General features: G+C 41.6%; 4 protein-coding genes across 4 annotated transcripts in view; 3 read left to right on the top strand and 1 right to left on the bottom strand.

The window, feature by feature from the left end:
• Positions 1 to 685: 685 nt before the first annotated feature.
• On the top strand, positions 686 to 6,339 carry rab42b (RAB42, member RAS oncogene family). Its single transcript, XM_044358647.1, has 2 exons — positions 686 to 1,529; positions 3,063 to 6,339. Exons 1-2 carry the CDS (start codon positions 1,312 to 1,314, stop codon positions 3,514 to 3,516), a joined length of 672 nt encoding a protein of 223 aa, XP_044214582.1. The 5' UTR covers positions 686 to 1,311; the 3' UTR covers positions 3,517 to 6,339.
• Positions 6,228 to 10,388, bottom strand: taf12 (TAF12 RNA polymerase II, TATA box binding protein (TBP)-associated factor). The gene is made up of 6 exons (XM_044358648.1): positions 10,199 to 10,388; positions 9,145 to 9,382; positions 7,923 to 8,000; positions 7,494 to 7,608; positions 6,699 to 6,787; positions 6,228 to 6,565 (listed from the first exon to the last, which is right to left on the bottom strand). Exons 2-6 carry the CDS (start codon positions 9,223 to 9,225, stop codon positions 6,530 to 6,532), a joined length of 399 nt encoding a protein of 132 aa, XP_044214583.1. The 5' UTR covers positions 9,226 to 9,382; positions 10,199 to 10,388; the 3' UTR covers positions 6,228 to 6,529.
• Positions 10,389 to 11,690: 1,302 nt separating this feature from the next.
• Positions 11,691 to 20,290, top strand: si:ch211-79k12.1 (uncharacterized protein LOC568891 homolog). Its single transcript, XM_044358646.1, has 7 exons — positions 11,691 to 11,812; positions 12,552 to 12,673; positions 13,231 to 13,429; positions 14,582 to 14,727; positions 16,914 to 17,058; positions 18,436 to 18,580; positions 19,479 to 20,290. The coding sequence occupies exons 1-7, from the start codon at positions 11,761 to 11,763 to the stop codon at positions 19,564 to 19,566; spliced, it is 897 nt and encodes a 298-aa protein (XP_044214581.1). The 5' UTR covers positions 11,691 to 11,760; the 3' UTR covers positions 19,567 to 20,290.
• Positions 20,291 to 22,806: 2,516 nt separating this feature from the next.
• Positions 22,807 to 27,623, top strand: part of cadm4 (cell adhesion molecule 4) — a 154,126-nt gene continuing 149,309 nt past the window's right edge. Inside the window, exon 1 of the mRNA XM_044359121.1 lies at positions 22,807 to 23,159. Within this exon, the coding sequence (XP_044215056.1) occupies positions 23,087 to 23,159 (73 nt within the window). The 5' untranslated portion in view covers positions 22,807 to 23,086. The remainder of the gene's footprint in view (positions 23,160 to 27,623) is intronic.

The raw sequence follows: 27,623 nt of genomic DNA, 5'->3' as shown, positions 1-27,623 counted from the left end.
AGTACAATTCAACTCTACTACATTTATTTGGCAGCTTTAGATTATTGCTGTTTTCCAGTTGAAGTCTAATTTTTCATTCAAAACATATCAGCTTATAAAAATACACTGCCTTGTTATAGATTAAACTACTCTTCAATAAATAAATTGAATGGATAAATGGATAAAAGTAGCTCCACCTTGACTGGCTGCAGCATTAAAAACATGAATGCATGAGTAATAATTATTCAGTAATTTGTCTGATAATACTTCTGTACTTTTACTTAAGTAAGATTTTATGGGCAGGACTTTCACTTGTGACAGTTTTTTTTTTGTTTTTTTTACATTGTTGTCGATCTTTCCTCACTGTTAGTGAAGGGTCTGAATGCTTGTTTCACCTCCGCCTGACTCTTTCCTAGTGCTTCCCAGGGGATATAAAGCGGTATTGTTATCAACTTCCCTTTTTGGTTGCAACTCCAGTCTACGGACAAGACCATAAAGCGATAAAAACTACTACATAATAAACAGGCAAACAGATGCCCACACTCACCCTCACTTTCTATGATTGTTAATGATGGCATGTAATTATAAGTTGATGAAAGCAGAAAACTGCAATGTTTGCCTCAATATGGTATCAAACGCAACTACTGCTTCCTTGTAATCCTCCCCCCCCTTTCTCTCCCACATCTGGTCTTTCCTATGTCCTTGCGCTCATGCCCCTCCTTTTGTCAAGTATCAACAGGCAAACTTTAGAAGTCCACACCCCTGCATAACCACCCTCACAAGCACATGCTTACAGTAGCAGTTAAGATCAGCAGCTCAGATGAGAATCGCAGCCATACTGGAATCTACTCTGTGTGGGACAAATTTTTCTACATAGCTGCTTTTGTGGAGGATTTTAGGAGCCAGCATGAGAACGAGACGGACGGAGTTGTGCTGCAACAATCAACTGCATAAAAGTGTGGGATGTCGACACAGACTGCTCTAATGATTGTGAGATTCATAAGGAGTGGCTGCTCTGGTAGTTTCTCAACATTTGGAGCGTCACAAATAGGAAACCAACTGGTGGGAAGCTTGTGTGGGGGGTTCTAGTCTCTTGCAGGTTCTTCTTTATTTCTCTCTTTCTCCAACCCCTTTGGTACCATCTAGGCTGTTCACTATTCCTCTTTAACCATTCTTAACCTTACTTACAACCCCATTTGTAATTCCTGCACTGCATATTTTTCTTCTTCTCTAAGTCCCTCTCTCTATACTCCCCTCTCTGTCCCACAACTTTTACACACCTCTGTATTCCCACAAGCTCTCCTCATCCCTCATTTCCCACTGCCAGCAACAATGGACTTGACTTTGTGGCAGTACCAGTTCAGGGTCATCATGCTGGGGGACTCCACGGTGGGCAAATCCTCCTTGCTGAAACGCTACACTGAGGATTTGTTCCTGGAGTTCATCAACGAGACGGTGGGTGTAGACTTCTATGTCCACTTCCTGGAGGTGGCGCCGGGGGTCCGTGTCAAGCTGCAGTTCTGGGACACAGCTGGACAGGAGAGGTTCAGGTGAGGATGAACACATCTTGTGACAAATGAGGAAAATAGGTGTCTGTCTTCTACAGTGGTACCAGTCATAGCTTAACATCTCCCCTAGAGCAGATTGGATGCCCCAATATATCAAAACACACACCTACAGTATGCACCAGGCCTGGTAGTACAGATATGTGTCTTTGTATAACATGGTAAATGTTTAATGAAAACAAAGATCACAATTCTCTTGATGAATATTTAAGAGACGTGATGTGCATGCAACTATTCTATCCAAATAAACTACCACTGGTTAATCCGTTCACGACAGAGCTGTTATCAGTGTTTGCTCTCAGCTACGATTGTGTATCCACCCCGTCACCCTCTCAAGATCAGTCTACAGTGTGTACAGAGATGCAGTGCTTAAAGTGGAAAAGGCAGCTCTCTCAGCATATTAAATGCAAGAGCTAAGAGTGACATGTTCCCTTCTGTCTCAAAATTCATTATTTCAGTTCTCCAGTTGAATGAACCGCAGCAAATTACAAACTGTGCCTGTTTTTGTTTACCTACGTCTGTAGCCTGCTAATCCCACGAGTCAGCTAAAAGCTCAGCTAAATCAGTCTGTATTATACTTCAGGTTTTGTTTTTATGAAGAAGTACTCTAATAAAGAAGTAATGTTTCACCAACCGGCTGCTGAGAGGACCCTTTAGGTTATTACTTTGGTTTAAACATTCGGTGACTCATGGGGGAAATACATGCCTTTCAACTGTGTCAGTGGTAGAAGAAGGATTCAGGTCCTTTACTAAGTAAAAGTACTAATACCACACTGTGAAAATACACCATCACAAGTAAAAGTCCTACATTCAAAACCTTACTTAAGTAAAAGTATGTAAGTATTATCAGCAAAATGTACTTAAAGTATCAAAAGTTAGGGTTAGTTAGGTTAGTTTAATCCACAGTAATGCATCATAATCTATAAGAGCTTCATGAAAACGGTTTTCAGTTTTGTGAGATTTGTGCATTTCCCGGTAATCCAAGTGGGTTTTTAAATAATTTATTTAGCTTAAGAAGTAGGAGAATTTTAATCCTTCAGTTTATCAGAAAAAATTCAAATTCATAATCACCAAATTTGGAGATATATAGTTTTCACTGGACAGGAAGGGTATAAAAAATTGTAAAAGTATAAAGTAGAAGTATAAAGTTGCATAAAATGGAAATACTCAAGTAAAGTTCAAGTACCTCAAATTTATACTTACGTACAGTACTTGAGCAAATGTACTTAATTACATTCCACCACTGAACAGTGTCATGATTAAGGTGAGAAAACACAGTGGTTGTCAATTTCTTACAAAGGAGCAAACTATTTGTCAATCTGCTTATCTAAAAGAGCTCAACTCAAACAGTGCACAGACTCAGCTGATTATTTGCTCACTGAAACAGGAAATAAGTTGGTAGCAAAGTCTGAACACTGCCTGGTGTGAGTTTTGGGAGGTTTCCGTGTGTTGAAATTCAAAATCTCCTTCTCTCCTCTTCCTTTTCTTTTTTGCCCTTTGTCTTTATTCTTTCCTCAGGTCGGTCACCCGCTCTTATTACCGCAACTCGGTCGGAGGCCTGCTGGTGTTTGACATGACCAACCGAGCCTCATTTGACCATATTAAGGAGTGGCATGCCGAGGTGTGCGAGCGGGTGCAGCCACATAAGGTTCTGTTCGTGCTGGTGAGCCAGAAGAGTGACCGAGATGCTCACGGGGAGAGGGTAGTGAGTCACGAAGAGGCTCAGAAACTTGCCGGACAGTTAGGGATGCCCTACGTGGAGGCCTCTGCCAAGACAGGCCAGAATGTGAGGGAGGCCTTCGAGCTCCTCACTCGAAGGATCTACCAGGGTCTGTTGAGCGGAGAGGTAGAGCTGCAAGAGGGCTGGGATGGGGTCAAGTGCACTTCCCCACAAGCGCTGCAGTTACAGAGAGCCAGCCTGACTCAGCTCAGCAAACCCCCCAAGACCAACAACAAGAAGTGCTGTAGTTAAACTGTGTGCTGGTGGTTGTCACCTATATGCACTCGTGTTACTGTAAAACCAAAACCAGCTCCCTGAGCTAGATTTGTGGTGACATTTTACTGTATGACATGATCATGGAGCACACTGATTTACATCTTTCTGTGACAGATATTCTGTGACTCTGTATGTAGCTATGTGTGTACTTTCAACATCCTTGAAATCAGGTTTTGTGTACTTAACTAAGTGTTTTTAAAATGTTAAATCTACATTTTGTGTTTTTAAGATTTTGTAAGGGTCTACACTTGGATTCATGCTCTCTTATGGGAGATGCTAAGCACATAGCTGATCAGATGCGGTCATTGCTTACCTCAGTTCAGCAGGGTCATGGGTTGTAATGATGATATCCAGTAGTTGAGGCTTTTTCCCTATTAAGTCTAATAGGTGCTATAGATGAAACTCTGTTACCCATTTAATGTGTTAGGACAGGATACTATCACATCCACTCTACTACTGATTTTTGGATCTCGGGACCTATTAACTAGAAAGGTGGCTCCCAGCTGGGGGGAGGCAAAAAAGTATATTTGGTAAAACTCCTCCTGAGGTCATGATGTGTAACCAGGGGTTGCAAGTTTGATTAATTGTGAGGAGTCACAAGCACAAAAGGTTGGGAACCACTGCACTAGAGGGACATCTTGCTTTTTCCTCAGAACCCATTTCTGGGCATAAATCTGGGAATTCTTGTCTATGTTGGTTGTTTAAGTCCAGTGTTGTGCAAATTACTGAAAATTAGTAATTAATTACAGTTACTACTCTCAAAAGTAACTGAATTACCAATTACTGCATAGAAAAGCCTAATTAGTTACGAGGGAAAGTAACATCTGTGTCACTTCTAAATGTCTGCTTCAATTCTTCTATCAATGCACACATAGCTATATTATTTTAGTGTTGCTTTGGTACATTGTGGGACAAAACAACCGTCAAATTTTATCTATCATTGTACCCATTATCACCATGATGATAAGTAAGTAGTGGAACAATAAAACAAAATGGATGTTTTGATAGGCCTATTTATTGTAGCCTCAACAGGCCTTCAAATCAAACACTAGTGCACAAGTCAGTTTTAATACTCTTTTGGCAGTGTAACATGAAATAGTCCCAACAACAGTTTCTCTGTAGTGGAATTACTAACACTGGCAGCAGAGGAAGATGGGGTATTATATTGGGTCCCCTGCTTGAGATCAGAGGCATCACTCTGGGCAATTATGCTGCCAGTGCATCTTTTGGGACTGAGCAGGTTTTTGGAAAGAGCTTTGTCGCATCACCAATAATTGCACAGCGTTCTGCAAGTTAGCAATTTTAGCAGGTGTCAGTGTTACCTCGGGGTTCTACTCAGCACAAACAGAGTCGCAAGCAGTTCTGTCCACTTTAGGTCATCCCTTTTTTATTGACCACACGCATGCTTTCACAACATAAACATGTTTCTCACTCTTAACTCCTCCGCTCACTTGACCGGTGTTTCCGGAGGGCACACAGTCCACTTTCTCAAACATATAATCAATATACAATTATAACTGAGAGCTGGCATGTCTTACTCTGGCTCCAGTGTGTGTGTGTGTGTGTCTTCCCAGGTCCAGCATGCTACTGCATCAAGAGGAGAGATAATAATTAGACGACAGGTAACACCTGTGCCAATTAGACTACCCCAGTACTGCTCCCATGAGCCACTCCCACCCGTCTCTCCCCTGCAGCTGAACCTGAACCACATCCCACCACCTCAGTGCTGTTGTTGAAATGAATTACACAAAAACTCCAGGGTGCCTTTGGATATTGTTCTTTTGAAATGCTGTGAGAGGTTTCCATAGCAATTACCGTTCCTCTGGCTGATGAATAGTCTCCTGTGTTTCTGCATACCAAAATGCAGACAAAGACGCCCAGATTAAGGATTCACTGACTGGTTGTTAACTGTTGAGTCTGTATGATGGTTTGTGTACTCGGTTCTCTACACACTGCAAGTTCAATGATTATGTTTTGTACTTAAATGTTTTAACTCCACTGGACCCTTAAAAACTGCAATGTAGTCATATACTGTACAGTGTAGTCCTTTTAAGAGACAATAAATCACTTTCAAACTAACAGCAATAAGCAATTTTTTCTTACAAATTGAAAGCCTTCCCTACAAACTCAATCATAATCCTTTCTAATAAATGCAGACACCATGTTGAACTTCTCCTCAGTTCAGTCTGGCCTCCTCATTTGGTAATATCAATCATTTATTATTTTTTATGACATTATGAAAACATCTGGAGATCATTTCTTCCATCATTATTTTGATGCAATATTCTGAAAATGGACAAGAATAAAAATAAAATTTACATGGATGTTTGGAGTAAATTACTGTAATAAAACCAACTACATTCAGTTACAATAGACAACAGCACATACAGTACATGTTTAACACAAAGGCAAATAATCTACTGTATTAGAATCTATCATGTGCAGTAGGAATTTGGTATTATAAACTATTTATATATTTAAAAAAAACAATAATCAACATCGTTTGAGTAGAGTGGGTAAACAGAGGAGCCGTAATCTCTCACTCAATGTTTATGATTATCTATTATTGGCAAGATAACACCAAAGATACTTTTTTTTAAGGAGGCAAATGAATCTGTAACATTCACATCCAAATGCTCTAGAGTATCAAAAGGCATACTGGATACAGCAGTGGTCACAATCCAAAAGAAGGTGTAAATGTTTATTGACAAAAATGCAATGAATAGAGTTTTGCCAGACTTTGCTAAATGGCAACAAAACTGTATCAAGGGACAAGAGTTACATTATTAATGATGCTGGCAAAACACTCAAAAATTAGGGGGAAATGACAATCAAACACTAATGTCAAAAAAAATGAACCCCCACCCAAACCCACTATTTCTTCTTCACCAGTCAAAAAATCCAAGTTGAAAATGAAAAAAAAAACAAACAAACCAACAAACAAAAAAGAAAATACAGAGTGGGGACAACACATTAGTGTACAGTCTTGCTATTTTTTGGTCGTCTTGCGGATCAGAGCCATTCTCTGAAATGAAAAACAAATGCAAAAGAGTTAACCTCATGTTCATTACAACACAAACATATCAAAAATAATCTATCTGTAATATTAAACAGGAAAATCTAACATGTCCAATAGAAACAAAGCATCTTATGTTCACCTGTTTGTGAGCCTCTGTGGTGCAAGCCTTCTTGAACGGCCGGATCTCATCTGAGCCGTAACCAGGGATCCACATGTTCCACTGACGCTCTGGGAAAAAAAAAAAACAAAGCACAATGTCAGCAGGACCGAGGCTGTATTAACATCTCAGGACATCCAACACATTTACTGTGACATCAAACACTTTCTAAATCAAACAACTACATTTGCTGTCAGAGTTATCATTTTTTCCCGATTAGCTCAGTCTATCAGCATAGTGTCACACTCTCAACCTCTAATATCCATGGCATTTACAAAAATTGTTAAATATCTCGTCAGGAGTAGAAAGCAAAACATTTCAACATCCATGACTGCCTTGACAACACAAACACTGTGATGTCCTGTGTGTGTTTTAAACTAAACACTGGAAAGCAGCAGAAATGACAATACGCCCATCAGTGATGTGGTTGACACATCATCTGAAATCTGCCTGTACATTTCTAAGGAAGCTCTTGCATTTTCTGACTGCGACTGTGTGTAGTCACTCTAGAAGTTTTCAAACATGTTTCTTTTTCTATTTTCCCTCCAGCATGTGGATATTTGACGCCTTAAAGATGTCACTTATCAGCAGTTTTTGTTAAATTCTAAAGGGGTGAATCTGCTCCTATCAATTACCCATGTTTTTAAATGAACACAAAGTTTGATAAATAACTAGAGTCACTTGAAATGCACAGTGCAAGTTGTAATTAAATTAAAATCACCCATGCATCAAATCTGTGTGATATACAGGGCATAATCTTTGACACCAGCAACTTACCGAGATGTAATTGGACATCTTTCACCTCCAAGGTGTTGGACTTGCGATGGCGTGCCAGTTGACAGGCAGCTGTCACTACACTCTCGATAAAGTCATCTGCAATTTGTAGCAGCATCTGCGAAGAGAACGACAATTTGAGACCCATCAATTAATAAGCCATGCTTGGTAAAGTAAACCAAATCAAAGAAAAAAATTCACAACGGCTGGAAAATCTCTCATATCTCCACCAATCTCTGTTGCAAAAATAATTTATCATGCAGCCAAGCTTTCAGTGATTAAAACTTTAAAATGAGAAATGTGGAAGCAGGTTAAAGAAGCTTTAAAGCAACAGGATCCTGCAAGATGAAAGAGATATTATTTTCAAAGTACTTTGTGCTTATTAAAATACAAGTACAACATTAAAGTGAAACTGTAATTAAAACCAGGTACCTCCTCGACGTCCTCATCCAGCTGCTCATTTGGGTCGATCTCTCTCACCAGGTCTTGCAGCTTCTTCTTGCTGAGCACCTGGGAAGAAAGCAGATGTTCAGTATCCACTTACTGTGTTATTAAGACTACAGGATACAGACAGCAACCATAGGGTGTGTTTTTTTTTTATAGTAGTCTTATGATGGCCCAAAATGCAATAATGACAACAAAGCACTCACAAGAAAATGGATTGTGGGGCCAAAATGTGAGTTTGACAGTGAAATTTATAAGGTATCACCATATTCTTTATATATGTTATCAATCGATCTATCTATCTATCTATCTATCTATCATTTTGTCATCCTGATTTTCCATATTTTCACTTTGCTGTTTTGGTCTGTTTCTTCCTTTTCCCCCCCCCATTAAAAGGTTTTTTTTGGGATGGGTTCCTTAACCTATTTGAGGGTCTAATGACAGAGGGTGTCATATGTTGTACAGACTGTAAAGCCCTTTGGGGAAAATCTGCGAGTTGTGATATTGGGCTATATAAATGAAACTGATTTCACTAACTGATGAATTAATGGTGACTGTAGCCTATAAAGACCCTGTCTGAAAAAGGCACAACCTGGGCTATGATCAAAATGGCACACACATGAATAGAGCAACACCCATGTTAAGTATACAGAGCTGTGCTAGTATATCCTGCTTTTCCACGTGAAGCATGTTTCAGTAACCAATTGTTAGCTTAGACAGTAAAATGTCACAGGAAATATTATTCTTTGTAGCTTCTAAAAATCCAGAGTTCATTTTATTTCATGTTTTTTATTTGGTAAATAAAATGGTGAATGGGCTGCATTTATATAGCACTGCTTAACAATTAGCCTCTCAGTCACCAGTTTACACACACATCACACTTCAACATGGGAACAGGAGTCAGGGGGCAATTAGTGAACTGCCCACTGCCCACTCTACCGCTCAACCTCCTGAGCCACAGCCAGTTTATATGCCTTTCATTAATATCAATCAAGAACAGATCTTATTATAATCATATTAAACCCAACAAATTTGGTGACACTGCATAGAAAAAAAAGAAAAAAATAAGGTTCTTTGCATCTGTTTGAGTCATTTTGATCACAGCCACAGTGAATAGTTTTTCAGACAGTAAGTAGTTGGTGTTATAGCAACCAAACCAAACCCAGCACCGGTGTCAAAAGAAGTTTTAATGAGAAGAAAACGGACTAACCTGAGATCCCTCTGGACTACTTCTGCCAGCAGGGCCAGGGGTTCCCAGAGCCTTTACTGCTGTTGTGGTGCTGTTAGCCATGCTGGTGGCCACAGGAGATGTGGAAGGACTCTAGAGTTTCACAGGAAGCAAAACTGTGTGTCCTGTCTGTGCCTGTATATGTCAGACTCCTGGGTAACAGTCCAAGTTGGGCACCGATGTGATGGATTATCTTTTAACAGGGACCACGTCCATAAATCTATGGAAAAAAAGCCAGAAAGTGTAGAAATCAGCATCACAGAGGCACCTCTCTTATCAAATAAGCTTCTTGTTAATTTTAACTCTGTTATAGATTTCCAGTTGTAATATGTCTCGTCTGTGTTTTGTTTTTATTTCTCCTACTTTTACCTTATTTTATTGTATTGATTTTTGATTTGTTTCTATAATTTTTTCAGATTTGTTTACACATATGCAAAAGATACAAATTACTGTACACATAAACTACAGAAAATGTGATGGAGAGGTGCAAAAAAAAGTAAAAAGTACACAAAGTAATTAAAAATAACTGATGTATTTTAAGCTACAGTTTGTATTCTGTTATTCGTCTGATTTTATGTAAGTAGCTCTGATGTTTTAATATTTTTCGACTATTTCAAACAATTTGTAACTTTGTTTTTGAAGGTGCTATATAAATAGTTCATTGTTACTATCTTATAACATTTTTAAATATCGCACTGTATACTACGGTAGCCGTTTTAGCTAACTTGCAATACATATACAGGAACTAGCCGTATAACAACGTTTAAGGATCTACTCAAAATATTAACCGAGTTAGCAAATTAACACCACATTCACAAAATAGAAACACCTAACAGATATCTATTATGTGGCTGTGAAACCTCGACAAATAAAACAAACGTGTAAAATACAGACCCCAAAGTAGCGTTATGTGCTAAAAACAATAGCAGCAATCGAGCTTTGACGTTAGCCGAACAGGCTAACATTAGCAACTAATCTAGCGGTGTGGCTTTATGCACACTGCAGAATACATTTACGCGTTAAATTACCAACTTACCCAATTAAATAAACATTATCTGTCCATGTTTCGGTGCCGTTGCGACGACAATGTATAAGATTGATACAGAAAGACTCCCTCGAACAGCCTCAACACAGCAAGAAAAATGAGCGAGGATATTTTTCACTACTTCCGCTTTGTTTATGTCTGTTTCCTGCCGTAACATGTCGCCTCTGCTCTGCTACCTGCTGGATAGTTTGTAGAATTACACCGAGATTGAACACTGATGAGCGCTTAATTTGTCTCAGTGTAGTGAGCGCAAATGTGCTGCAAAACCCGCACGATGTCATAGGAATAAAGTAGAATCTCTTCTTCTTTTTTTCAAGAAATGAACAATGAACAAACAAACAACAACACAGCGCTGGAAATATAATGCAATAATACATAATTATCCTACACCAGAGGTGTACTCCATCGATAATAAAATATGTAAAGGCAATAATAATTCGATAATTATTAAAATATTATTCGGAAAGAAATACCTTGAGGAATCAGGTTCAGTGAGACTTTTATTTAACCACTTCACTTTTAAGGAACTATTAACTTCAGGAGGTGCAATACCTCCAAACTAACCTCAGAGCGTTTTTATTTTTAAAGACCTGTTTTGTGTTTATATGGCTTATTCTTACAAATGAAGTCACAAAAGGCATGGCAATATCCTTAGCAGTGAGGCCCAAATGACCTATTAATTTGCAGCCAATTGTTTTGTTGTTGTTGTTTTCCCTTCACCCCTCCCCCTCCCAAAACAAAAAACGTATTTTAGATACTACCTAAGCATTTCACTCATTATTTGACAGGTTTGCTGTTTTTGTTCTTTTAGGACACAGGTGACCAATTTCAACAGTATGGGTCCGCGCAGGACGCACCGACACATCCATCTGAGACTGATAGTGAGAGAATATTTAGTGTGTTAGTCTGAGCATGACTCTGCATTTTATGTCAGTTTACACAGCAAACTACCTTCAGACAGACAATCTTTTTCGATTTCATCCCCTGTACATCTCTGGTTAACAGTTGATCAATCAAAACTCGATTCAAATGACGCTAAAATGTTTGCTTGGTCGGTATTACATGTCACGCCAGGTAATTGCAAAAGTCTGCGGTAACACAGCTTTCAAATTCCCATGAACTTCCTCAGAAACACAAACCTTAACAACAACAAGTTCAAACTGAAAACATTGATACGGCTGATTGACCCAGAGACAAATGACGCACTGGGAGTGAATTGGTTATTGGAGCCGCAGCAATTTTTGCATTTACTGTTGACATACAAAATATTTCTGACATAAATGCTCATCAGCTAAAATTAGTCCTTAGAAATAAGGATACGGAAATAAGGCTCTTTCAGCAATTTATTTCAGGCTGTAGTATGGAGTTTCCCTGTCCTTTCGGAGGTTCAGAATATTTTGAAGTCATTTCCTGAAAATACAAGAATCAAACCCCCCATGAAGCCACACCCACCTCGTTATACATAAATACTGAGCAAACTTTCGTTTCAAATTAGAAGCTGCGCAAGACTGAGTTCCGGTTGTTTTGCTACACTGCAAAGGTTTTTCACAGCCATGAAAGTACTTCTAGTTGTTGCAGCGGTCGCCCTGATTCAAAGCAGTTATGGTAAATATGTTTTTTTATGGACTGTTATACAATTTGCTCAAAGTATTTAATTTTATTGTTGCTCTGCAATTAACCATTGGTTTGATTTGCAAGTCTGTCTGTGGTCATTTCTCAAAATATATTTTTACTGTTGCTGGTACTGAGTTTTGTGTGGTTTGCATGTATGTGTGTGTGTGTGTGTGTGTGTGTGTGTGTGTGTGTGTTTGCTTGCTTGCCTTGTTGTCGACTGTGTTGTCATTGTCAACTCTGTGTTTGTCTGGCCTCTAGAGGAAACAGTTTACTTTCTCCTCTGTCACACTGACGCGCCTTTTCTTGTGGTTACATGACTCGAGCTGAAACAGGAAATGTTCGGGGAACTGAAATGAGTAACAATTAAATAATTTTATGTAAATATATACAGAGGCCTCTTAACCTTGATCTCACTCTTAACTGCGAAAAGTGTTGTGCAGTTATATTTGCCTGTAGGGAAAGACAGATGGCCTCTGTTGACAATATCGCAATAGCAGTAAAGTTGAAGAACCTGTTGCTGGTCATGTGGCCATGGTGATTTGAGAGTATTGCCAGTTTTCCAGCAGGAGCCTGAAACAAATGTCAGGAAAAGGGAGAGGTTGTTTTTGAAAGTGTTGCCCAGAACAGCAGCTAGATCCCCAGTGCAAGTCATCACGTCTTTTCCTCTGAGCCCCATGCCTATTCATGTTGTGATCAATAACCTGCATCTGTAATCTCTGTCCACATGCAGCTGCTTTGCTCATTAAAGGGCCAACCGAGCCGGTTCTGGAGGGAGATCTTGTCACACTGGAGTGTCTGTACACAGACTCTGAACACAACATCAGTGAGGTCCACTTTGAGGTGTTCTCCAAGGTGAGCAACAGGAACAAATGGGTTTGAGAGCAAAAAAGTGTTGCATTTCAAAATTCAGGACTTTGAAAGGTCAAAGTCCTCAAATGTTTTTGTTCATTTTTTTATAGAACAGATACTGTAAATGAGCATAGTGTGAACTGAACAATGTCACATGTCATAATGTCACATGTCAACTAATTTGCAATGCCTGTCCCTAGATGGGCAGTCAGCTGCTCTATGTTAATATCACACAAAGCAGCTGACTGCTGTACGGCATAATAATGTAGTGGAGAGAAATTTGTCTCTATAGTTCTCAAAATATGCAGCCAAATAGACATCTAAAATATTTTTTTAGTTTCAATTCAAGTTTTTACCATCACCATCATTCACGACAATGATTAGTCATTTTTATCAAAAAACTGTGGTGATATAATTTTTCCATTTCTTGATTCCACTCATATGTAAACTATTGTACTGCTGCTGTAGTTTGCTGTTGTGCATTTGCAAAGTGAATAAAAAAGTTAAACAGAAGTCTCTTCTCTCTCTGTCTCTCTTATCTTCTACTCTCCCTTCACTAGTACATGCAGGGCTGGCGTTCGATTTGGGAACGATCTTGGTGCTACTATTCGATGCAGATCGAGCAGTTGTCTGACAGGCTCGTCCTTCTAATTCCCCGTGCAGGGAGGTACTATGAGGGGCCCTACCGCTGTGTTTCCGACACCGATAACGTGACTGCGCCAGACAACTCCTCCCAGCCGCTGGTCATCAAAGTGCATTGTGAGTGCCTGGGTTGATACGGGTAGGATCCGTGTAGGAGCTGTCTGCTGAAAGCCTGTAGAACAATGACTCTGCGACACCGCATTTCCCTTTTACCAAATAAAGAAACTTTAGATTTTTCATAGCGCCTGTGTCCTGCAGAAGTCAAAGAGGTTTCTGTAAGAATCTGACAGTCGGCTAGATAGTATGTGACATGCAAATAAGATGCACAGTTTCTTAGTTTCGCTTTTCTTAAGTTGAGAATACTGACATGCACCACAAAGGAGGAAGCAAACAAAACAAAAAAAACTTGTCTCTGGATGTACATTGGTAAACAGTCTAGGCGAGAAGACAGAACAGAGAGACTCTGAAACCTTGCAATTTTCCTCATATTTCCAACCAGCGGGAGGTGAAGACAATCTTTCAGACACTGTGGACACAGCTTTCTTCACAGTGAGGGATAGAAAAACACATTAATAGTTAATAACGCAAGACATATCTATGCAATGCAGCTGCAGAGGAGTACACAACAAAACATCACTGTTCCCTATGATAGGTTGACAACAGTTATTTCTGATTTTTCTTTTTTTTAGCACTCCAAGCAAACAAAGACGCATTCCCCTGGTGGGGCTCAAGATTGAAACTATCAGTGTAGGATACACAGTTGTGTGAAACGGCATCCATGGCGCAGCTAGTGAGATTATCAGTGTCCTCTATCTTCTCAGTGGCCATCAAATCGACCGTAATGCTGTTTGATAGGATCCTCAGCCTCATGGGGGGAATCAATAAGAGGCAAAGATTAGAATGGACTAAAGGAGATAGAGGGGGGGAGAGAAGCCAGGAGCTGGAAGGACGTGGGCCATCTATTGAGATAGAAGAGAAAATGAGCCATTATTCACAACACTGCCTCTCTAAAGACTTCGATAAGATGAAGCCCATTATCATTATTATTGATTGCTTGGTACAGTCAGTACCACTGGGAGGCATTCATACTTGAGCCCATATACTTAAATATACTCAGAAAGATCTGAGTGTTGTACCAGCTGCTACCACTGCAAACATATGTTCAGTCACGTCCCAAACTCTGGAAGAAGTATACATCTGTAGCGTGATAAATAAATCTCTTCCTTCATTAATGCCTGATCGTGCTTCCTCATTCCCACTGCGTTTTAGATATGGGAGAGCTGTCGCTGACCAGGGAAGGCTACACCAGCTACCTGGGTGTCTCACAGGAGCTGAAAGTGCGAGCAGGGGATGACGTGGTGGTGAAGTGCTCTGCCAGCTCATCAGAGCAGCCGAGCTTCTACTGGCAAAAAGAGGTGAGAAAGCCTCGGGAATGTGCACAGCGACAGCGTCCCCATTATGCTTCTGGAAACTTGTCAATCTCTCTCCCTGCTCCCTCTCTCGGCTTTTGATGTGACCTCTTTATTCTGGTCTTCGTCTTCTTCCAGTCTCTCTTTCTGTCTCGGCTTTGTTCAAGGATTCTTTTAATTCTCTCTCTCTCTCCTCCAACACACATCTCTTTTTCTCTCCCTGTCTTCCTCAAGCCACTTGTTTCCCCTCGCCTGTCTTCTCTCCATCCCCTCCACAGAAGAAGTGCTCTGTATTTAAGTGACCAGTTGGCTTAGGCCCACCATTCGCTGGGGATTGCAGCTTGCCCACTTACAGAGAATTAATAGTTTAATGAGGTCTAGACAAGAGCCAGTCAACCTAAAAACAATTATGTGGATAGATTTCTAATGATTTTTTTAGTGTTTGGTTAACCAGCGTTGAATTATTCAACTCGGCTCTTCGCTGCGATAAAAAACTCTCACTCGAGGGAAATTAAGACATCTCAGTGTAAAATGCCATGCTGACAACAGGCGTGTAGAACAAGCAGAAGTTGATGTGTTGGGAGATACACTGTGGCCTTGTGGTGAGAAAATGGTATTACACCTTCAAGATGTCGTTCAAAATGAACAGCACCGCCACTTGCAGGTAACAGGTGTAATGAAGCTATGAAACTATGAAGATATCTTGGGAACAGGCAGACGTAATTACCAAGTTTCCCCCAAGTTTCCCTTTTGTTATTCTTCTTGATAAGTCGGCTTTGGGTTAATATGCTTGTTAAAGGGTCACTGCTAATCCGGGTTTTAAATGGGCTTACAAGTCCAAATCCAATTCAGTTCAATTCTATACTGCTAATACAGTTTGTCCGCCACATGATCATATGTATTGCTTCAGGTTTATGTCATTATTTGTTAAATATTCAGCCACTGTCATTATGGTGAGGAGAAATTATCTGCATTATTATTACTGTCAGCGTGACTGACAGGTCCATCACTGTATGGAGGTGCAATCATTTTGCACATCAACATGCCTGATTCGCCTGTCGATCTCTTTGTGCTCCATTTACATAAGTCACAAGGCCTTTGGAAAAGACATTCAAGGAAATGATCAGATGAGATAGAATTATTAAGTGTATTTGTGTGTGCATTTTTCCACTGAGTATCAGTGCGTGTTCACTGTACGAATGACAGGAATGGATATGGGGCAGAGAGTGGCATCAGAATGGCCCACTTTGACAGACAGCCGCTGTGGGTACAGTGGCCCCCAGTAATGACAGCAGGACAGAAGCAGAAACGGGCCACTGCTTTGGGAGCCTGTGGATTTGCATACAAAATGCTGCTTTGGCCAGACCTGGCCTTTATGGGAAATCCTCTTAATTCAGATCCATTCAAATTGAAATGGACTTTCTTGGCAGGAGCTGCAGCTCCCAGGAGCCAAATCATTTGCATGGTGTAATGTCTTTTTTTTTTTTTTTTACCCTCTCCTCCACGTTCGTTTGTTTTCCAATCCTTGTGTTTGGCCTATTATTTGTTTCCTCCCATGTCAGGCTCTAACTCATAATAGTGCTGCTATTTTTGTGTCAGCAATTCATCCTGCTCCCTTGCCATCTCATTACGTGTTGTGTTAACACTGTGTGTTGTTGCTGCATCATTCTTTGCGGATGATTCTGTTATCTGGGTTTTTGACTTGTGTTGATGTGTGTTCATTCACTGGGATTACTGCTCAGGTAAATACACTTCATTTGGGACCTTGGGGACTGCTCTCTGAGGGCCACACAACAGCAGATATTTCTGTCTTTCTGCCTCTTTCTGTCTTTGTCCTACTGCCATTGCCAATCTCTCTGTTTTTCTTTATCTCACTTATTCCGTTTTCCTCCTTTGTCCCTCTTTACTCTTCACTATTATACACAAATCAGCCAAAATAACACTTTTTACCACCTGTCTCTCTTTAGCATTCTTTATGTCTGACACTCTTTGTCTGTTTCTCTCTTTCTCCAGCAAGCATCCTCCATCTTTCATGTGTTTTCAGTTAAGAACAATTTTAATTTGAAGGAGTTTGTCGATCCTATTAGGGCTGCAAACAGCCCAAACAATAAAACATTTTTTACTCTCTGCCCTGCTTTCTGTTTGTTTCACTCTCTTATGCTCTCTCATATGTCTCAATCTTTCTCTCTCAGGGTGATGACTGGATCCTACCTTCCTCTACGCTGACGCTGAGGAAGGTGAGCCCAATGAATGGAGGGCAGTACACCTGCATGGCCGAGCACCCCTCTGTGGAGTCACTCAACAAGAAACGCACCATCAGCATCACTGTGCTGCCTGGTAAGACAATACTTTAGATCTACCTGGACAGGGACTGAGTCCGGTTGTTTCCCTCTTCCTCTGTCTAAAAACTGTATGAGCTTTCTTTTTAAATGTTGGGAAATTCAGCTGTCAACATTCCAAGAATATTATGTTCCGTTTCCTCTTCCATTGGCCAATCCTGACTCTCAGGTGTGACCAAAGAGGTCAGGTGTTTAGGTGGAATTGCGTCATTGGAAGCATTATGCAGAAGTGCTCATTCCTAAGAATGAAACCTTTAAAGCCATACATTTCCGAGAAAAGCAATTTCAGTTGAACTTACCTGTACATAGAAATGAGAAAGAAGTCAAAAGCTGCATTATAGAGCACAAACCGAAGAGACAAACACTTAAGAGAAGTTACTTTGCCATTAGCAAGCCATTAGACAGATTTCTATAGAGTGACAGTCTTTGTTTGAATGCGTATGACTGACAAACTGTATTATTTCTCTCGGAACATGAAGATTGTATTCAAGTGGAGAACTAATTTCATTACAACATTATAGCTAATCTAATTATGGCACTTCATCTGTCTTCATCATCTTTATCAGTGACCTGTGAGATGACTGCACTATGTTAATGCAAGGCAGTTTTTAAACACCGTCCTCTCACCCAGTAAGATTCACAGGCCTTGTGATTTAAATCGTTGAAATTATGCCTCCTCTAAAAATGCAATTAAGCCAGTGCATGTTATTTATTATGGTAGAGTTATCTTATTACTGTCGCAATTGACTCATTGGTCACTGTGCTCCACAATGTCTCAACTATCGCCTCTGAAGCACATGTACTAATTAAAAAGCTAATCATTTCTAGATGCTGGAATAATGTTTTCTCATCCTTGAAGGTATGGTGAGCAAATGTTGCATGTCACTACTGCTGCTTTGAAGTTGTACCACAATGGCAGTACAAACCTTCAGCAAACAATCGTGGTGCAAACCTGTCTGACTAAAGCTGCCAAAGAATCCTCTTAACACAAGGAATTTGAACAAAAGCATTTGTTTGTTGCTGCCTCAAATCCTCATAACGCGAATTTTTCAATGTTTACCCTGTCTGTTACTTTAAAGTAAGGTCTCAGAGCATACAGTCCATGAAATACCTGTCTTGAAATGTTATATATAATTTTAAAATTCATGCACATGAATAGGATAATCAGCCAGTTTTTAAAATTGTAAAAGGCAGACTTCTTGAAGATCAGGGCACCACAACTGTCTGAACTGCAGACAGATGCTCTTTTATTCAACAAACAAACAGGAGGTTGCCTTTAGAAGCTTTGCTTTGAGGTGGGAAGCTCATAGTTTTGCTGATTCCAGTTTCTGTGTGATGCACAATTCCCTTCACGTCTGACTGATCTGTCCCACAGAGGATGCCCCCTGGTATGAGTCTAGTAATGGCCGTCTCACGTTGATGACCTCGGCAGCGGCTGCTGCTCTCTTGGTGCTCATCCTCTCAATGAGTGTATTCCTGTGCTTCAGGGCCAAGCAGACCAAGACCAGCAAGGGACCCATGTAAGGAATGACTGTTTGTGTTTTGCGCTTTACTTATGATCATCTTAAATCATGTTCAGTCTGATGGATAACGTGCTTCTGAAAGCTAGTGAATGTGTGCGTGTCTGTTCAATTTCTTCACCGGGTTTTATCCACGCTCACTTTCCTATTTTCCCTAACTCAGCCCCAGTTTTTCCTTCCACGGTTTAGCTTTATATTACGGATATGAAAATTGCTGCAATATTTCATTCTGTCTCATGTGATAGAACCAAGGCCACTTCAGCTACAGAGTGTGTGTCAGTGTGTACCCTGGTGTATACTTCACATTGTGTTTGTGTGTTATGTGTGTCAAGTGTTCTGGCAAAAGAGCACATGTGCAAACCTTTTGTGTGTTTAAAAGGCGTTGTCCATGCTGAATATTAAAGTCTATCTCAGCAGGTCTGACCTACTTGACCCTATCCTTGATCTCCTTCATGCTCTGTCCTCCCATGTGTTTCCACGCTTTCTTTTGAAAAAACCTGACCTAATAGCACCAGGTTTATATTCTGTGGTAGTATATCGGGTATAAATAGGGTCCTAGCAATGATAAGAACATTAGTGGAAGTCCCATTAAACCTGTATGCTGACAGCATGTTAATGTGCACTGTGACCCCCTGCGACTCCGCTCATTAACTTCTTTTCCATATGGGCTGAAAAAAAAATTAAATTTTAAAAGGAATTTCCATAAGAGCCTGCTTCATTCAGGATTTTTGTGCATTTGTGGTGGAGAAAAATTGACTTTTAAATCAACAGCCAGGTGTGGCTCCATTGCTCACTTCTAGTCTATAATTTCCCTCACTTATACTTTTCTAGTGCTTACTGGGAGGTCGATATACTGATAATCACGCTCCTCTGTCTTTCCCTCTCTCCCTCTCTCCAGTGATGACAAGTCTCAGAAGAAGCCCATCTACAAATCCAGTGTGGAGTCCCTGCCCTCCACCTGCGGAGACAAACAGCCTCTGGTGTGACCGCATAGCCAGGTGGCAGGATGAAGAGGGGGAAGGAAGATGGAGTGAGAGATGAGGAATATGGAATGGGTGGTCAGAAAATGAAGGATGGCATTGAAGGGATACTTAAAGACGGAGGAGATGGTATAGGGTTATAGATGGTCACATTGGGGGAGAGGAGAGGGAGGAAAGGAGGGAGGCAAAGAGGAGTATTGGGAGACTGCAGGGAGAGCAAAATCGAAATCAGTAACAAGCAGGATGTAAAAAAAAAAAACCAAAAAAAAAACCTGAAGGGCAAATGATTGCTTTAGAGACATAGAAGCTGCTTTGCTTGTGGGTGTAGCCTGCAGTTATGCGTCTTGTACAAAAAGGTGGGCAATTTTCTCTTCATTTATTCTGCAGTGTGGAAAGTGGTGAGCTACATTCTTAGCAAAACCTTGGGGGATGAGTCCTGTGTACTGTAAAAGCTGTAAAGACTCCACAAGCAATTTTCTCCTCTCAGTTGCAAGCATAATTGCTCAGCTGTACATTATGAATGAACCATTTGGGTGATAGGACAAGGTTTTATTTTGTTGATTTCCTTCCCTTTCAGTCTTTTTTCCAAAGCAGTACCAGCTCAAAGCATTTGTGAGAAGGTTTTGTTATAATCTCTTTACTGTGACAGCTCTCAAGCACATAGCACTTCACTATTTAATTTACTGTACTTTGGATTTCTTTTATATTAAATTGCTTTGAAGAAATATGATTTACTGTCCTCCTGTGTGCCAATGATTTTGTTCCATTTTAGAGATACAAAAGAGGCTGAGAGAGTATTGACAACATGGTGAAAGCCGGACATGCATGCTCACTCAGCCGCACAGCTTCTCAATCCAATGCCATCTCAGGTTTGCATCAGCTTGTTTACCAACCTTCCCTTTCAGTCTGTAAGACCTTACTCTAAAGCTATGACCTTTACACAAAATACCGTGCCCATGAACGCTTGTGTTTTCCCCCCATCAGCCTGTCAGCATGCACCCCCCCCCCCAACCCCCCCCCCCCATCAGTCGGTTCAGCTACATAAACACGTGTGGAGTTGCAGTTACACATAAACACTCACACATTGCACAGTGAGAATAATGGAAAAGTCGGATAACCTTGAAACTTTGCCCATCTATTATAAGAGCAGGCAGAGTTAGCCACAGCTAGTTCTATTGTAATCTAAACTACGTTTAGTCTCTTTTAATCCCCACCCACCCAAAATAACCATCACAACTTCATATTTCTAATTTTCTCCTCTGTTGCCTTGTGTCACAGCCTGTGGCAAAAAAAGGGAAGTCACAGTGGTATTCCATATATTAAAGTGAATTTATTTAAAACAAAGCACTCAAAACAAACTGAAATAACAAATTGGTGGGGTGAGTCTGAGAAGTGTAGTTTACACTGACATCTTGACCTTGATAGTGCCTCATGGATAAACCACCGGACAACAGCTTAGGGCAATGTAGGAGCTGTGCAAAGAATACAGAGCAGCCATTTTTTTTGTCTGTAGTGCAGGCAGGATCCTAACAGGACAAGGAAGCAGATTTGTGACATTTAAGTCAGGCAACTCCTCACTGAGTGTCGACATTTTGTCAACTGGGCCAATGTCCTGGCAGCCCTCACACTAACCTATATGTAAAAGTGAATTATACCAAACATGACATCTCATTGACTAATGCCCTGAAGTGCCAGGCATTTGTAACTTTGTGCCAGTGCCCACTGCTGTTCTCGTCACGGTCACTTGGTTTTGTATGTGCATCCTGCATATGTTGTGTCAAATGGCTGAAAATGAAGGAGTGTATTTCGCTGGAGAAGCAGGTGTTTTCCCTTCATTACTTCCTGACAATGCCCCATCTGGTGCGGCGGAGCTGCTGCCACCGACTCCCTGCCAACCAGGGAACAAACACTCGCAGAGAGGCTGACAGGGAAAAATGGGATGGGATGGGAATTGGGGAATGAGTGGGGCAGATATTATCCTCGCCAAAACAACAAGGTTAAAACTTGTGTGGTGGAGGAAATCACCAAGAGAAGAGAGCCTGAAGCTAAGACTTAAAGATTTCACACAGATCCATGTAGTCAGAGATCAGATATGAGGTGGGTTCAAAGCAACTTTAGGGAAGTCAAGGGTAGCTATATTAATATTAATGTTAATCATCTGCTTTGATGCTTTACTGGCTGTTTGAACTTTTCTGACAGTTTGAACCAAACTGACCAAAGTGTCTGGAGGATTTGTGACAGATGAGAGAGAAGCCAAAGCAGATTTGAGACCCATGACTTGCTATACCTAATGTCACCTGAGGGAGGCGCCAAAGATACAGTTTCAGAAGGACGCCTTCAAGCCTTGGAGGCTTCAAGCCCATGGTATAAGATCAGGAGGGAAAAAAGAGACGTGGAAAGAGAAACAATTTTCATAATGGAGCAGCACTCTCTGACTGGAAAACACAATTATGGGTAAACTGTGGCCACAGCGTGATGCTAAAGTTAAAGATCCCCTTCAGCAGGTCCTAATAGGCCCAGACTACAGATGAGCAGGAACACTGGCTGGTCCGGAGCACAAGTTTTTGCTCCGGGCCATTACCGTCATTGTGAACGGTGATTTAACCGAATACACTCAGGTCTGCTCCCTGCACTCCTTGATGAGTCCTATGCACATTTTGGAGACAAAGCAGCTGCAACAGAATGTCCCCCATTCTCACAACACTCAAAGGCTGCTGCATGTGTTCTGTTGCTCCATCAATTAGCCTATAAGGAAAAAGAAAATCACAGAAAATAAGATCTGCCACCATATCAGTCTTCAAATGTGGGAAAGATGAGTAGGCTGTAGGCCAGTCCTCTACTTGATAAATGGCATGCAGATGAATCAGTTTTTCCAGTTGACTTCAGAGGACTTCAACATTATTGTCTCTTCAAACAATAAACATCAGTTTCATTTTCGTCATCTTTGTGCCACACGTCCATTTCTGTCTGTGAGACTGAATTTGAAATAAATTGGTTATTTGCGTCGGAAAATTAATGTTGGCTATCAATCACATTTAGAGCGAATTGATTTCAATTAATTGGAAGATGCATCCCTTCTTCCCTCCCCTGCTTCTCCTCCTGTGTAGTCTTTCTTTTTTAAAGCCCAACCCCTCTTTCTTATCCGCACACCCCTCCACCTGCTCCTGCTCTCTGCAATTGGTCAGAAAGACACACAGGCCCGCCCTATTGGCAAGCTTTTAAATATATTTACAATGTAAAGTAACCAAGAAAAACCGGCCAAGCCATCATACTGAGGCATACTGAGAGAGAGAAAGTGGGTGTGTATGCGAGGGAGCATTACTATGTAAAGACCTGCTGTTACGCACAGAGCGCTTGATAAAACACACACTCGTTCACGCACAGTCGCAAGCGCGCGCACTCACACACACATACACAGACGCTGAAGGCGCTGTCGGAGAGTGAACCTGCGGGTTCATGTCACTCTGATTTCTCCAAGGAAGAGGAATACTGAGGAAGACATCAGAGGGGAATATCAGCGACAGCGATGGCGTTCGCGTCCCTGTGGAACTACTGCGTCCCTCTCACCATCATAACCGTCGCCTGCTTGGCGCGCACTGGTAAGGCTGGAACGAGAGAGAGTGAATGAGTGTGATGTGAATGAGAAGAGTGCTAAGCCGTCTCGATGTGTTGGGGCTTTTCAAGTTTGTCTAAGTCCTCAAAGATGAAGCTGAATTACGCTTGAAATGCACTGGGTCTATTCTGAGAAGAGAGGTACAAGGAGCGCACGGCGGGACAACACGTGCGGATATTCCAGTTTACAATCATACTGCGGACCACTGTTGGTATTCATCACTGTGTAATTAGAATCAAAGCCCTTTGCGCAAGTCTGTGCTACATCCTTTCTGCTACTTGAGTATGAGTCATTGTGTTGACCACTACACGCAAGCTGGAAAGACCCCAGAAAACCTTGAGATGAAAACAAAAGTGAAAGGAGAAGGTTCCATGTCACTTTTTGCCCACGTAGAAATATATTGTGAAATCAGCCCATGCACTGTTGACTCTCGTGCGTCACAGTATTTTGATTTTCTTCTCCGGACAGACGGTGATTGGGGTGTACTGTATCATAGCTGCTGTATGCGTGACGGGACGGGAGGCTGTGGCATATGCCGAGTGTGCGCCTGTGCATACAGCTATGCATGTAGTGGGCTCCGATTGAATATGCTGACAGCCACATGAGAGCTCATAACAAATGCCCGCAGTGGACCAGATGTGTGTGACACACCAGACTCGGCAGTGGTGTTATACTGCTATGATATCCTGCAGTGTTGTTGGGGACTGAAAGGACCTTTGAGACCTCACCTTATCCGATACAATAACATCCAGCAATCTATTATAAAGCCCTGTAAAGGCACCTGCTGTGCCTTTGTTGCTATCATTCTCCCCCTGGAGCATCTCAGTCTGGGACAGTCCTGCACTATTCCCTTATAGGCACCATATATTTTACAGTCATTATAACATGTGCATCTATTTCAAAAACATGGATTTGGATTAGGCTTAATTATGACTCTAAGCAACTTCTGTCTTCAGTGGTATTCTGTGCCATCTGCTTGGATGTAGATTGAAGTGCAGACTCATAACAAATCTTATTAAATTCCAGTGTTTCTACTTGAGCAGAAATAGTAACAAGGAAGTGTGCGGGTATGCACAGATGTTGCTTCACTGGTTTCTGTCCTGTTGGTGGTTGTGCTTTGTTTACGTTGTCCTGAGGCAGTGAAGGGGTTAAGTGCAAGGTCGGATATTGTCACAGTCAGACCTGTGCTGTTCTGTGCTGTGTCTTTTGTATAGAGGGAGAGCGCTACATTGCTCCATAGCCATTCTCCTGGTTGCACTGATACCAACCTCACCATGGCCTGCGCATTGATTTCTTCCCTCGTGTATGTTAGTGCGTGTGTCTATTTGTATGTATGCTCCAAGAACACTGGAGGGTTGATTTATATGCACGAGCGTGGAGGCATTTGTATGTTAGTCTAACTGGAGTACTCTGTAAGAGGGTTGTTTGTGTGTGTGTGTGTGTGTGTTTGTGTCCAGGCAGTCGTTTATGAATATGCTCGTGTGCTGCATGGAAATGTGCTTCACGTCTCTGTATGTGTATGTGTGTGTGTGTGTGTGCTGCTTACAGTGCCGGGTTTTGCCTGAGCTGCAGGCAACCTCTGCTGGGGGCTGCTCACTGATCACTGTCATTAATCTAGCCACTGACAGGGGCCGGGAGAGACAGGGGGGCAGGGAGTGGGGGGGTGGGGGGTATGTTAGAGGCAGGGGGTGGATGGAGGAAGGAGAGAGAGGAGGAAGTGTAAAGATGGTCTGTTTCTGAGCACCCCGCACATATCCGTACAAACAGTGCATGCGTTAAGAAACTGTGTTTCTGATAACAAATCAGCATGTCTTGGTCCTTGGCAAAAGTAATCTAGAGGAAAGGGAAAGGAGCGAGAGGGTGGGAGGGGATGAGGGTTGACGGTAGTTACTATGGCAGGATAGAGATGCACAGATTGATTGGGTGGATAGACAGACAACTGGACAGATAGATTGAGAGGGTGCTGTGAAGATGCTGAAGCTGAAACACTTGGTCGTCCTTTGTAGAATGAAGGAGCGACAGAGGGCATGGAAAGATGGAGAGAGTAAAAAAGGCAGAGAAGAGCAAGGGAGAAAGGAAGAGTAGAAGAAGGAAGGCAGAAAGACTTCACAGTATGTCTGACGGGCAGGCCTGAGGGACACATGCACACAAAGTCAGTGCTGTGTGTTTGTGCGCTGAGTGCATGGCTTTGTGGGGGTGGCTGATCCACAGCAGCTGTGGGCCAAACTTGCACCCCACGTAAAGTAACAAATGCCGTTAACTCCACCTCAGTTGCTTGCCCACCTCTAATAGCTACTACACATCCCTCCATCACGTTTATTCTTCCACCTCCTCCCCATTCCTCTCCTATGCCTCCATTACCACCTGCCTTATCGCAGTGTGCATTAAATCACCTCCATTTGTTTATTTGAATGTGTGCAATGAGAGCCATCCGTTAAGGCTTGTTCCCCATCATGCTGTTTGGACCTTGGCTTGGGCTCTGGTGGTTGAAAAACGGCAGCAGTTGGACGTACTTGTGGGAGGAGATTTGAATACCAATTATAGCTGGTATATGTGTGCAAGCATATACTCACACACAATACACTCTCAGACACACACACACACAGAGGCCATGCATAAATCAATGTCGCTGTGAGTCACAGAAGGGAGGCCTGGCGTGTAAACACAAACATCAAGGGAAATGCTGTACACAAAAACTAAAAATATGGATGCATACGGGCAAACACATACATGCAGAAACACACATGTACACGTACACACAGTACACTTACCTACAGATAGCTTACATAGTAAATGAGTTTCTTCGGAACATAGGAAAAGGATTGCTTACACAAGAGTTTGTCTGAGCCGAATTGAAATTTTTGATGCTTGTCAGGTGCAGTTTGCATCATGCCAGAGTTAACATTGCCTTTTTACTTACCACATTACGCTAGGCTTGCTATTTCAGTGTCTTTCTTTGTTCTCTAATGCGCTGAAAAAGTCTTCACCTAAGCCAAGGTTTATCCTTTGATCCAAACCTTGGAGGATAAATCACCCCCAAAAATAAAATAAACTTGTCGACAATTTAATTAAAATGAGCGAAACCTCCCTTCCATGCTCTCTACCCTGCCATCTGCTGGTTCATGGTGAAAATTTGAGCCCAGTACACAATGAAATTTCTCAGTGTTAGATTTTTTTTCCCTGTGATTCCCTGTCTTTTGTAGGTTTAAATAATAGGACAACCTGAACTTGGCAGACAGAGCTGGCATGCCCGTCAACACAAGAGAAGCTGAAATGAGCCTATTTTAGAAATACACTGCTGTTGTTGTGCACGGCCCCGTTTGATCAACTGATGCAGTCTTAAAGGGTCCTGACAGGGTGGCCCACTATCTCAGTCGAGCAACTGCCTCGGCATAAGCTCCATAAACAAATTGGACTGTGTCGCTTCTTGGGCAAGTCACGACTGAAAGAGTTGCAGAGCTTAGTGTTGGGTGGTTTTATTCTCCCTTAGGCATTTATGGGTCCATTACTCGTAGAGTAGAAGAAGTTCCTGGGCTCACCGTTTAGTGCAGGTGAGGTATTTTACAGTAATTATCTTCTAATCTGCCCCCCAGTCTTCAACGCAATCCGTAATTCCTTGTTTTGAACTGCTGTTTCACACAATGATTGCATCTCAATAACCCCCTCCTGCATCGTAGACTGGGTCCGGAAAGGATTTTATTTTTACATTGATTTGAATAGAAATAAAGGGAAATAAGACATTACGAGTCATTTTGTTCCCATTTCAGTCCATTCCATATCCCTTTTTCACATCCTGTTTACAGTATACTGGGTTGCATTTCAGTGTACTTTTTGTTCTTATGGAGAACTTTGTGTGTAAACAGAATACATGAGGCACAATGACTGGAAGGGGCAAACAAAGACACCAATAGGTAATTGAAGCCTTATATCTCATTTTACCATTTGTTTAATTGTCCATTAGTGAAACTTTCTGTCAATCTAATCAGACCAGTGCTAATGTAGACACACTCTTTATGGCTGCCACCTCATCTCCTTCCCATTACTATTCCCCAGACAGTGCCGCTTGTGATTATCATAATGGTGATCTATGTCGTCCTTATGTGTCGCTCTCTGAGAACAACTGGCGTTTCACCAACTTTCCAGCTGAAGTTTTTTAATGTTGAGTAGGATACCAAGGACGTCTCATCCATTTGCTGGCATCTGAAGCCTGCCAATCAATCCAGCACTCTTAACTCCATCCGATGTGATTGGCTCAATGCAAAAGTGAAACGCCCTCCCTGGGTGCAGCTTTCCACACTGTGACCTGATGTCCCCTGAGCCAGCAGCTTTTCACCAGCCGCTGACCCATCTCCTTGTATATTTGTCTTTGCCATGAAGGTGTGAAATCAGTAAACAATGATTCCCTCTGCACTGCTTCTTGGCATTACTGCTACTATACTACACATAGGTA

This window comes from Thunnus albacares, chromosome 8 (genome assembly GCF_914725855.1).
Source record: "Thunnus albacares chromosome 8, fThuAlb1.1, whole genome shotgun sequence".
Classification (NCBI taxonomy): Eukaryota; Metazoa; Chordata; class Actinopteri; order Scombriformes; family Scombridae; genus Thunnus; species Thunnus albacares.
The sequence above is the reverse complement of the archived record's forward strand: the minus strand, read 5'-3'. Positions and strand labels throughout refer to the sequence as shown.